Source organism: Sus scrofa, chromosome 1 (assembly GCF_054392235.1).
Source record: "Sus scrofa isolate SSC_HxYL_T2T_F1_AM1 chromosome 1, Sscrofa_HxYL_maternal_Yorkshire_Landrace_v2.0, whole genome shotgun sequence".
NCBI classification, from domain to species: domain Eukaryota; kingdom Metazoa; phylum Chordata; class Mammalia; order Artiodactyla; family Suidae; genus Sus; species Sus scrofa.
This window is the reverse complement of record NC_139383.1, coordinates 140,873,972-140,886,835: the sequence shown is the minus strand read 5'-3', so window position 1 is coordinate 140,886,835 and position 12,864 is coordinate 140,873,972. Positions and strand designations below refer to the sequence as shown.

The 12,864-nt window shown below is 40.3% G+C and overlaps 1 protein-coding gene across 14 annotated transcripts in view; it reads right to left on the bottom strand.

Annotated features, from left to right (window-relative positions):
- FSIP1 (fibrous sheath interacting protein 1) overlaps positions 1-12,864 on the bottom strand; it is a 208,863-nt gene that overhangs the window by 141,291 nt on the left and 54,708 nt on the right. For 13 of the 14 annotated variants that reach the window (XM_084973966.1, XM_084973967.1, XM_084973972.1 and 10 more), the window contains 2 exons: positions 11,545-11,655; positions 8,152-8,310 (listed from right to left, as the gene is read on the bottom strand). In XM_084973966.1, the coding sequence (XP_084830092.1) occupies positions 8,152-8,310; positions 11,545-11,655 (270 nt within the window). Of the gene's footprint in view, positions 1-8,151; positions 8,311-10,115; positions 11,360-11,544; positions 11,656-12,864 lie in introns of those variants that run through there. The other variant, XM_084973976.1, reaches the window with a different exon arrangement.

Genomic DNA, 12,864 nt, shown 5'->3' with positions numbered 1-12,864 from the left:
TGGCACTTTCTTAAAACACTAACCGTTTGTCTATCCTATGACTCAGCAATTTTACTCCTGTGACTCTGCCCAAGAAAAATGAAAATGTATGACTCAAGCCTTCTACATGAATGTTCATAGCATCTTCATGCACATAGCGAAATGCCCAGGTGTAGGAGAATGATAAACTCCGTTAAGCATCTGACACAAACTGGGAGGATCATTCTTTCACCTTGACCTCCGCCTTGTAGTGAGGTTTAGTCAACGTGGGGGAGGAGTGCTAGGAGATTGGAGGGCAGGAAGAAAAGAGCTTTGGGTATTTCCTCCTCCCCTCCCTGCTTTGGCATTAAGATTTGGGCAGCAATGTATCCCTGAGGTGTCCATTAAAGGGATTTTCTTGGATTAAACTGACTATTTATGCTCAAGGACAGAGGCCACAGCTGAAGCCAAGCTACTCAGAAGGATCCTAGACAGAAAACACAGAGGGGCAGTGTCAGGTATCCCTCTTCAATGCGAGTTCTTGCTGCAGTCCATGTCATAACAGTATAAGTCCAGGGGGTAAGGAAGCTACCCTGGCTTTAAAGCTTCATATCCCATAGAAGCACCATCTCTCTAAATGACTCTACAGGCACATTATCCAGGGTCTCAGCAAAGGGCATTCCCAGCCGCAAGAATCACTACATTTAGGAAAGCCCAAAGTATGGCTTCCCCTTCAGGTCTCTATAATCTCCCAACCCAGAGGTCATTTTTAGCATAAGAGAAGTTGCTTCCTGTCACTGTTGACAATCCAACTTTCATCAGCTTGCCAGGAAAACAGGAAACTAACTATGGCTCAAACTGTCATGCTGAAGAGGGAGGAGTTGGTTACCCCTTTGCTCATGCCTAATATGATGACAATTTTGAATGGCAGATTCTTCTACCACAGCTCTGGCTCTCCCTAAACTCCAATATGCTTCACCCAACCCACTGTTGCTAGTCCCTAAGTACCCAAATTTTTGTTGGCTCCTTTGAATCTATAAATCATCTCACTTAATCATCTTCAAAATCCAAGCTGGGTATTTTTTTCTGTTCCTTGCCCAGAACTCTAATTGGTATCCTGTGTATGCATATGTGTATGTGTTTGCATCTGTAGAGAAACAGACTAGAAGGAAATTTAACTTGATGGTAAAAACCTCAATGATTTTCTCTTATTTTTCTTAGATGTTTTTGTACTTCCTCAATTTTCTTCAGTAAACATATATTGATTTCATAAACATAAGAAGTCATTTTGAGGGAGTTTCTTGGTGGCCTAGTAGTTGAGGATACAGTGTTGTCACTGCTGTGACTTGAGTTCAACTCCTGGCCTAGAAACTGTCGCATGCCTTGGCCACGCCCCCCCCCAAAAGTTGTTGTTGTTGTTGTTGTTGTTGTTTTTTAAGAAAATAAAAAAGTATTCTACCAAGGCTATTTTCGGTCTGCTCTGACAATGTGGCACTCTGTACCCAAAAGATACTGGCCTGAAATTTGGATTTTATCCCCATTCTATTGATATAAGCAGCTGAGTAATTTTGAGCAAGTTACTTTTTCTTTCTGGGTCTCAATCGCTTCTGAGAAAGTTTCCTCCAACTTTGAATGCTTATGAGTCTGCAATTTTCAACAAGGATATAGAATATCTTTCCTTAGTCTTTGTCTCTAAGAGCATAACCATATAGTACAAACATTTGAAGGACAGCACATGATGAAAGCACAGGCCAACAAGGAGCAAGAAATGGTAATCATTGGTTCTGGCAAAAATTGTTCCTTAGTATATTCAAAAAGCTTTGTGGTGCCAGAAGAGGTTCTCCTGTCACACATCAAAGTGCCAATTAGCACCGTCTGTTTTCCTGATCATCAGAAAAATCTTCATTTCCTGTGGTGGAAAGTTTTGAGCATATTCTCTGACCATCCATATTGTTTCTATATGTCTGAGTCAGACATGAATGCTTTTATTCAGTTAAAGTAAAAATTCAGTTCAGTAAAAGCACTCGGTGATATGCACAGAATATTGAAGGAGCCAGGAGGAAAGAACTGACCCTGAGGTCATAGGTGTTTGTTGATCTGATTGCCAAGCGATTCTAAGTTCATCCTTAAAAAAATATCTTTGGTGTTGACTGAGCCAACAGGGGTCTTTGAAGCTAAGTAAACTCATTTCTAAAAGCCAAATACAGAGGAAATTACTCACGCCTTCATATGTTATCTGATATGAAAATAAGGCATAAGCTAAGGGCCAGAGAAATACAAACCCTCCTAAATAAAGCCAGCTTGCCCTGTATTTTCAAGCTAATGGTATACTTTTCCACTGGCTACTGCTATTTCCTTTCACCAGATGGATTGTTTGCCTGGCGGGACTAAAACTAAAGAAAAAATCTTCCAGCCAGATTGTTTTTATCATTTTGAAATATTTCCATGGAATGAAAGAAACCTTGGCTACACAGGAGGCTTAACAAAGGAAAACCAAGAAATATAAATATAAACTTCAAAGTAATCTGTAAAATATAAGTGCCAAGAAGAATTCTCCAGATTTAATTGGGAATGTTTGATAGATTAGCATCAGGGACAAGGATCTCTGAAGTAACTCCTTGTTTATTCCTCAATCCAGAAATGCATGCTCTTGTGACATATTTTTACAGTTTTTTGAAACGAGCAGATGGTTAACAAGATTTCTGTGCCTGTGAGTAGCATTTATTTAAAAAAAAAAAAAAAACTCAATTTCTGGAGTTCCCACTGTGGTGCAGCAGGATTGGCAGTGTTGTGGGAGCACTGGGACATAGGTTTGATCCCTGGCCTGACACACAGTGGGTTAAGGATCTGGCATTGCCGCAGCTGTGGCTTAGGTTGCAACTGTGCTAGGATCTGATCCATGTCCTGGGAACTCTATATGCTGCAGGAGAGCAAAAAGGAAAAAAAAATTCCTCAGTTCTTGCCTCTGATGAGCATACTAAGTCGTTTGAGGTCAAGTAGACAGCATGGCCATTATTGGAACACTGCAAATCCCTGGACTCAACGATAAAAATCTTTCAGGATTACACGTCAAACCATGTTTTACATTGCCTCAGTTTAGTTCATGTTGCAACAGGAAGAGACCAAAAGACAGTGAATTATTAGTCAGTATTCTCTTGGCAAGAAAAGAGATGAATACTACTACAGTTTTGCTCAGTCAAGTGTTTGTTCATTTTTGTAGGTCTTACCAAATCATATACAACTGAATCAAAATTTTAAGATCAAGAAAAATCAATCAAATTTAAGAAGGACCTTTACAGTCAATTAAACTAGGTGAATGAAGAACAAAGAAATGCCTCTTGTCCATGAGAGCCATTTCTGAAGACTCTCCCAACCAGGAAAACAAAATCTAATCATGAGCTGGAACCTAGATTCAATAAGACTGATTGCATGAGAGATGAATAAATTACCCTTCTTTGCAAGAGCCAAACTGAAGAGAATTTCTTATTGAATCCAGTTGCTGAGGATTTAGGACACTGAGTGCTTATATAACTCCTATATCTTATATATTTCTGGAGAGATCTGGACTCTAATATAGCTATAAATAAGAAATACAGTAACTAAATTATGGAACATCGCTCGATTTTATGGTGGGATTTACAAGACGTGGTAAGAACTAACTGATTTGTTCGAGGGTTAAGGGATGGATACAGAAAGGTATGCACAGTTAAACCACAGATCTTAAGGGAAAAAAAACTGCTTCAATTAGTTCCCTTCTGCTAAGATGAAATGATAATAAAAAGCAGATGTAAAACAGCAACCACACGATATTACTCACATTACAGCAAGAGCAATAATATACCATTCTTTCTTCTGAATGCGACCACATGCTTTGATTTACACTAAAGAAATCAGGTACATAAAAGCCAATTGATGCTTTTAAAACATTGCCATAAAGTTAAGAGGAAGGGCAGCTACACGAGAACATTGTAATCAGCAAGCTCATAAGGAAAAGATTTCTTAATCTGCCCCTTTCACAACAACCAACACTTCCTTAATCTCTGAGTTACATTTCTGGGGTCCCTAAAATTATTCTGGCCCAGGTATGTTTATCATCCCAGGCTTATAAATGCCTACTAACTTAGCACCTTAGACCTGCCACAATCAGGTAAGTCATAAAGCCTGCATGTTTCAACCTGACTGGGAATATACTTTCTTGACCAAAATGTTAAAACTCCAAAGGAATTTTTAGCATATCATTCCTTCATCACATAACCTTTCCTTTCTGTGTTCCCCCAGCATATATTTTCCACACTTCTCATAAGATCGGTTCCCATATTGTGGTACCTCTAGTTTCATTGTACGGTTGGTCACTGCACAACTTATCTATGTTTACATTCTTTCCGCCAGTTTCCTGTGAGCTGCTTCAAGGTCAGATGTGAAGCCCCATATGAATCTGGATACTCAACATCAACCACCACATCCTCTCTTGTGAAATAGGCAGGCATTCAAAGTTGTTTTGTTGGTGATGGCCTCTGCAGGGGCTAGGCAAGTTACATAAATGCATGAAGCAGGCCCATGTATTGTCAGCAGTACAACATGGTGTGATGGAGGCTATAGCAAACTGGAGAGTGTGTGCCCCATAGAAAGCAACAGTTGCAGAGCCACCGTTGTGGCTCAGTGGAAACAAAGCTGACTAGCATCCATGAGGACTCAGGTTTGATCCCTGGCCTCGCTCAGGAGATTAAAGATCTGGCATCACCGTGAGCTGTGGTGTAGGTTGCAGATGCAGCTGGGATCCCATGTTGCTGTGGCCATGGTGTAAGCCGGCAGCTACAGCTCTGATTGGACCCCTAGGCTGGGAACCTCCATATGCTTTGGGTGCAGCCCTAAAAGAAAAAGAAAGCAACAGTTGCTACTCAGATCAATCCTGCAGTTTGCCAAGCAAGACTTCAAGCCTAATGTTGCCAGATTTTCTAATTTTTCAAAAGAAACTAGAAATTTGGATTTGTATGAGTTCATCCAATTCTAAAAGGTTTTCTGAAAAAAAAAAATTGTAAACCCGATGGGGGCTAAAGGAACCCCATCTGTGAGCCCGATTTGCCCCGCAGATCAACAGTTTTCACCCCTATGCTGTGTGATGGCAGTCTTCTCCTGGGCCTCTGGACCCTCTGCCTCATTCACTAGTTCCCCTCCCTCCTCCTGTCCCTACCTTGTGGAAATGAACTTTTTTGATACTCCTTTTGGATGTGCTTTCTCTCTCTCTTTTGAACCAGCACAGCACTTGCTTACAGCCTTCTGTTGCTGAACCTACGATATCTTGTACCATAGTTATCTATGTATGTTCTATGCCTTCTATAAGGAAACATGTTCCTTAAGTCACTTACTATCATAACAGCATCATTAGTTGAGTTTAGGGTCAGATACTGAGCTGAGAACTTTACATATATTAACTCATCTACACTTTAAAAGAACTCTAAGGAGGGAGTTCCTATAGTGGTGCAGCGGAAATGGATCTGACTAGTCTCTGTGAGGATTCGGGTACAATCCCTGGCCTCTCTCAGTGGGTCAGGGATCTGGCATTGCTGTAAGCTGCAGTGTAGGTCACAGACAAGGCTCAGATCCCACGTTGCTGGGTCTGTGGTGTCGGCCAGCAGCTGTAGCTCTGATTCAACCCCTAGCCTGGGAACTTCATATGCCACCGGTCCTAAAAAGACATAGGGAAAAAAAAAAAAAAAGAACCCCTAAGGAATAATAATATCATTGCTATTTTAGGGATGAGGAAACTGGGGTTTAGAGTGCTTCTAATTAATGCCCAAGTCCTCAGAATCAGGAAGTGGAAGAGCCAAAACTTGAAGCAAGGTTTTCTGACTCCACAGTTCTATATTTGCCTGACTCATCTTTAAGTGCCCTGCAATTCCTTGCACCCAATGAGCCCTTGATAAGTATTTGTTGAATCGGAGTTCCTGCTGTGGTGCAGTGGGTTAAGGATCCCGAATTGCTGCAGCTGTGGCATAGGTCGCAGCTGTGGCTCAGATTCAGTCCCTGGCCCAGAAACTTCCATATGACACAGGTGTGGCCAGCAAAAAAGAAAAAATTGTTGAATTGACTGTTGAAAAATAGAAATTTATATACCCACTTAAAAGACATTCCTTTCTAAGGAACATAGAGAAAAATTACTAGTGAGTTATGGTTTGCAGAAAGGTTAAAAATAAAAACACTGTGACTATGCATTCTGAATATTTGTGGTTCAGCAATAGATTGGAGGCCATTCATCAGCTGAATCGATATGCAGGGTTTATCTGGGATACTTTTCAGGGTATTATTCAAAAAGAATTCCAATCCAAAAATAAATCCATAAAATAATTTGCCATGTTAACATTTCTGGCTTGAAAATTCAATGCACAATGCTGGTTTTAGTTATAAATGAGGAAATGCCAACAGAAATTGAACAAAAGCTCAAAAGATATTCTTTTTTGAATGCAAGAAGCATTAATTATTTCTTTTCAACAACCGTGATGCTAGATTACCATTCCTGCATCCAATGGGAGTCCCAAAATGTAGTTTTTTTCTCTAAATACATGTTGTCTCACATAAGAATACATAATATCAGTATTAACAACTAAGTAGTATACTGGTTTTCCCTTTTACTATTTTTTAACTATTTCATCTAAACCATAAATGTGAACTCTGAAAACATGACTTAGATGATGATGACAGAAATCTGACCATAGTCATGCTTTGTCACCTAATAGCTAAACAAATCTCTAAATCCTTGTTCTCTCTTTCAAGAATAATACTTGACAGTCATGAAAAAAGTCATTTTCTACCTTTAGGACCATTATCCAGCTTGGAGAGCTCAGCCACCCTTGAAATCTAACAACAACAACAATAATCAAAATCAGCTGTAACACAAAAAGAACAAAGAACATCCCTGAATAATTTTATTCCCCCATCCTGGCTTCCTCTTTGGGGGAAATGGCACCCAGTAACATAAACCAACTAGCAGCACAACTGGTGTCAAAGTCCGGGGTATATTTGGGTGGGGACAGAGATTCCAACTCTCTTGTTTACCAAGAACTCTGACCCCAATCCAGAAAAGAGTGGTTTCTCCACTACTACCACAGGGCTGTGGAAAGGGCCCAGAAGCAGCTGTGCCTGGCTCTTCAGAACATAATCTAAGGAAGCTGAAATGTCTCTGTAACAGTTCTGTCACAACCAAACTTTCTTTGGAAGATCTTAACACTGCTCCTATCCCCTGGGGTAGTTGCAACTGACCCAAAGCCAGATCCCTAATCTGCAACTGACAGCTTGGAAAAAAGACTCACTGTAAAGCAGAATTATTTCCTGAAGACTGCTGATATTATTTAAATCTTTTTAAGAACCAGGAAAATCACACACATCTAAAATTTTACAGAAAATGATTTGGTGGTATGTTTATAAAACTGGTAGAGGGTTAGCAGAATCGTAAAAGGCAAAAACTACCACCCGCCCCCAAACTGGTTCCCATGAAGTACGGGGGGAGATAGAGGAGGGGGAAAAGTTTACTTTTCCAAAGCTTCTGTTGCCCTTCTGTTTTTCTGACCTTCTACTAACTTTGGAAAAGAATATTTGAGGGACCTATCAAGAGAGGAAACATATTCATTTCAAAACCCTCAGAGGTGAGAAGTCATCAACAATAGTGAGCTTCCAACTACCAAAATGATAGAATGAATCTTGGCTTATGTTATACAAAAATAAATTTCTGAAAAAAAATATGTAATGAGCTTCACTCCTATTAAATTAAAAGAGCAAGAAGGATGTGGCAGAGTAAAGGCCAAGTGGCTGACACTGATAATACCTAGATCCAGAAGAATAAAATGAAATAAAGTTCTTGGAAGACGAAGGAGTGGTGTATCTATTCTCTTCCCTCTCATCTCTCCTGATCATGATCAAGAATTAGCTGAAGTCATAAAGATACAATAACATTAAAATAGGTATTTCTTCATCAACTCCATCCCAGCAAATTACCAACAGAAAGAAAAAGGAGTAGAAAGTGGGAGTTGGCAAAGGAAAATCTGCACTGAGAGGGAAATCATTGTCACTGCAGGTGTAGCCATGGAGGAAGCAACAGGCAAAGAACCTCTTCAGTTAACAAGGAGATTGTCAAGTTATGTGAACTGGCTTGGACACACATAAACCTGAATGGTCTGCAGGCGCCTGAATTAAATATACCTCGTCATTCTGCGGCTCAGGTCTTGAAGAAAAGCTCCAAACTGTTGGGCAGGCTGCAGAGAGTTCTTGGAGTTTGGTATTAATCTCAGCAAGCTGCTGGTGCTGGGTGACAGCAAGCGAGTATCCTTCTCCTGGGACCAGCCAGCTGGACTGATCTCCCTGAGGAAAAAAGGGTCACCAGGTCATTTCTATACTATGTTTTTCTAAAATACACCTTGCAGACTGCTACATCAATGCTCTCCAAAAAAAAAAAAAAAAAACACAGATAAGTAAAAATAAAACAAAAAACAGAATTATTTTTGGACATCACAAGACAACAATCAAATGGTCTATTGTTTCATTATCTGCCAACTCTATGTAAAGTATCTTCTTAAATTTTGTGGGAGGTTTCCCCTCTGGAATAAATCTCTTGGCCTCACAGTCTGGGTCTCATAACATTCTCATTTCTCTGCTCTGAAAAACCAGTTGTGATATGTTGAATAGGAAGACATCATGTTTATCCTATAGTGGGTATGCTATTTTCAGAACTTGTCCCTGAAAAGTAACATAGAGTCTACAAACTCAGTTGTTCAGGTTTCGTGATAATAATTGGTCATCTAACTCTGTATTCAACTAACATTAATTTCTTAGTGTGTTAAATGCCATTCATAACATTCATTCAAAAACCTTGTACTGAGCACCTACTATGTGGAGGCATTACACTGGGCACTGGTGATTCCATATGACTCTCACAAGTTCCTGGCCTCAGGAGTCCTCAGTCTCTTGACAGCAAAGACTTTAACAAGGTATAAAAAATGCTGATAAACCCAGGACTCCTTGGGGACCCAAATGTCCATCAGCAGGTGAATGGCTAAAGAAGCTGTGGTACATATACACAATGGAATATTACTCAGCCATAAAAAAGAATGAAATAATACCATTTGCAGCAACATGGATGCGAACAGAGATTCTCATACGAAGTGAAGTAAGTCAGAAAGACAAATACCATATGATATCACTTATATGTGGAATCTGAAATATGACATAAATGAACTTATCTATAATATGTAAAGGCCATATTATTAACAAAAATTCATTGTTAAAGCATTCCTAGAATAAATACAGGCCCACCATGCCATAGTTTGGTACTCAGGGAATCAGTGAGCAACAGTTTGTCCAACCTCATAATTAATAACAAAACCAGGAATGAGACTCAGGATCTTTAAGTCTTACTGTTATCTTAGCTTTGGTTAATAACATAAACAAACTATCATAAATCCTAAAGCTAAAATAGTTCAGAATTATGTGGGCATTTAGCAGTCTGCCTAACATGCTCCTTCTCCCACTTCGCAAAAGAGGCCTGGCTGCCTGTCCACATTGGTAGGGGACCTCCCTAAGCACTTTCACCAGACCTAGAAACAGCAAGACCTTCACATATTTCTAGTCACAGCCCCCACTGGGCTATTACCAACTCAGAAAAGATTATTTAGGTTGTAGTCTGTGATGTTCTGTAGATTTACTTTTGGTTTGGGGTGAGAGAGGACGGTAGAAATTTTGTGTGCTCATGTAGAATTTTTTCAATGGAATTGGTCATCGACATTTTAAATGATGAATGTTCTTATTTTAAAAATTTTAATTTCTGGTATGGTGAGAGAGGACAATGACAAGAGCAGAGATCAGAGTGACACAATTGTTTGAGGAAGGGACCATCCAAGGAATGCAAGCAGCCTCTAGAAGCTGGAGCAAGCAGCCTCTAGAAGCTGGAAGAGGCAAGGAAACAGATTCTGCCTAAGAAATCTCCAGAGAGGAAAACAGCCCACTGTCAACACTTTGATCCTAGTCTGGTGAGACCATTTTAGATTTCTCTTCAGAAGTAGAGGGAACTGAGGTGAAGAGAAATAACTTCCCCAGGTGACAGAACCGGCAAGTGGTGTATCCTACATTCCAGCCAGATGACACCAGACTGCCACAGCCAGGCCACTCACCCTCTCTCCTACACCACCTCCAGTGTCTGGAGACTCCACCTCTGTAACACACAGTAAGTCGGCTGTGAACACATAATGTGGAGAGATACATACCAGTACCATAACACTGGCCTTTGCTGGAGTAGGAATTGTGGAGGAATGTTATTTAAAAAAAAAAAAAAAGAAAGAAAGAAAGAAAGAAAGAAAAAAAAAAAAACTGACTTTCTAGCTTCACTTGTCAAATTGGAGGATCCAGGCAACCCTAGGCTGGGATTCACACACAGCAGCAGCCAGGGTCTGGCACATATTCCCCTACTGGCCGCAGGTATCACTGCACATGTGCTGCTTTTGTCCCCAAAGCAAAAACTTCCCTCTGAACATGCATGTCTTAGGCTGAGTTCCCCAGATCCAGAACCTGAGACAGAGAGACTCCTGTTCAAGTGATGTAAAGGGGCATGCTTCCAGGATTCGGGGTGTGACGGAAACAGCTAAGACAAGGGAACAAAGCCAGGCAAGGATGTCGTCTCTGCTGAAGGGCAGCTGACCCTGGGGAAGTTCTGGAGGACAACCTGTACCACAGAGCTAATCCCATCTCATCCCCTCTCAAGGTTCAGAGACATGGGGCAGGGGGTAGAGAGACGGCTGTCCTAGGCTAGTCAGCTCCCATTTAGCCCAGGGCAGTTCTCCAGGGAAGGAGGCAGCAGTGGATCGTTGGCACAGGACCAGGGGTGGATGCACAGATGTGCCAGGTAAAATGGATCTGAGCAGGGTGCCAGTAGCATTCCACCACATTATCTCTATTAAACATAGGGGAATAAAAAATGAGGGCTTCAAGAAACACAGGAAAATATATTTCTTTGTGGAAGTAATAATATGGCTATAAGTTTAATATGAAAACAAGTACAAACGCTGAGCCACTGCACTCCCTATGTGAACCCGGGCCCTATTAAGACCTGCATTTGCATGCTCGATTTAGGCTGTCCCCCCACTTAGACTCAGTCTGTGCTCGCTCCAGACTCTTCAGGGAATGGGAGGCCCAAGGTTACCTGGGCAGGAGCAGGATGGTATTCTTCAAGATTACCAAAGATACACTGAAATAGCATGGAGCCAGTTTAGGGAAAATAAGAAATATCCAAAAGGATACAGAGAAATACATTTCTATGTCATCAGTGACCAAGCCCATCACATCACAGGCAGAGGTCATTACTGGGATGGTCACTGTGTAGTCACTCTTATGATGATATATAAGATAATCCTTTGATAGTCTGTAATGAATTAACCAATAAGAAATTTGAAATTTCAATAAATATAAATTTGTAAAACAGGATTAAGTCAGAAATTTTACACAATTTGAGAAATTACTGTAAATTTGTGCTAATGGCTCAATAACATAATTTTTAAAATAAAAATTAAGCAGTGTAGAGCTCACTGAATATTAGAATTTACTTACCTCAGAACTGGATAGTCCAGAATCGCTATCATCTAAGTCCTTCAAAAGTTCAACCAGCCTTTTCTTCTCTCTATCAATCATAACCACTGGCTGTCCTGAATTCTTGGCCAACTATGGAATGTATTAATGGAAAATAATAAATACTCAAAGCAATTCAGAGCTTAGGAAAAAAAAGAAATGGGATCTGAAGCCTCTATGGTACAGATACACTAAAGTAAAATTTGTGAGATTAGGCATTTTCATTTGCTAGGTAATTTTATTCCATGTCAAATTTTTGGTAGAGGTCCATTCTCCAAGCAAAGATATTTGGCCATTTCAACAAGTATTTTATTTAAAAAAATGAGATGATACAATAAAACATGGACAGTTTGTAAACCTATACATACACCTACGGAAGTCTATGGTGGTACTGCTGTCTGTGTCAGCAAGAACCTGGACATTGGGGAAATGCTACTGCTCTTGGAAAATTAAACATTAAATCAACAAACAATGAACCAATGCGAAGAAACAGAGCAAGCTGAAGAAGGTTTCCTTCAGATCATATGAACATGGAGCACACACACAAAAAAAATCGAGAGTCCTAGGGGCCAGTCCTGGCAGTGGCAAGCTGATCCATGAACACAGTCTGCCTGGAAATGACATGTTAATTGTGGGAAAAGCATGAGGCTCAAACTATGAAAAATTACCTAACTCTCTCCTCTTGTTAATACTTCACACTCACCAGTGCAACTTTCTAGTGACTTAACTGCCTGAGTGGTTTGCCATGAGCCTTCTTTCCACCACAGTTCCCTTTCTTGCTACAAATTAATGAATTCACATTCTGGTCTAATACAGGAGTCCCTGAACCCTTGGTTAGTCTAAGTCTGCTTTGAGGACAAACCAACTCAGACTGCAGGGTGTAAGACCAAGGCTGAGCCCCTAAATTGGGGAGCTAATCAAGGCAAGAGAGAAGTGACAGGCTGCCAGGAGACTCAGCTAGTACTGAGGGATGGGGTGGTGAGCAGACAACCTACTGGTTTCTCCAACTCTGCCAGGAGCATTTTCCATTCAAATTTCTAAAGACACCAGCTATAAAATCAAGTCTCATTACTTTAAAAAACCAATTTTACTAATATGCAATTTAAAGTCTGGGAAACATTCTCCAAAACTATTATCTAAATAAACATTTTCCAAACTGTAGGAACCATGTAACAAAATAAACATATTAAGCTTCAGCTAGCACTTTTGAAAGGGGTAGGATGGGACAGAATGGGATAGAATGGAAAAAGAATAGTGAAATTAAGTTCTCATAGAGCTTTTCTTTTAGTTATATATACTGTT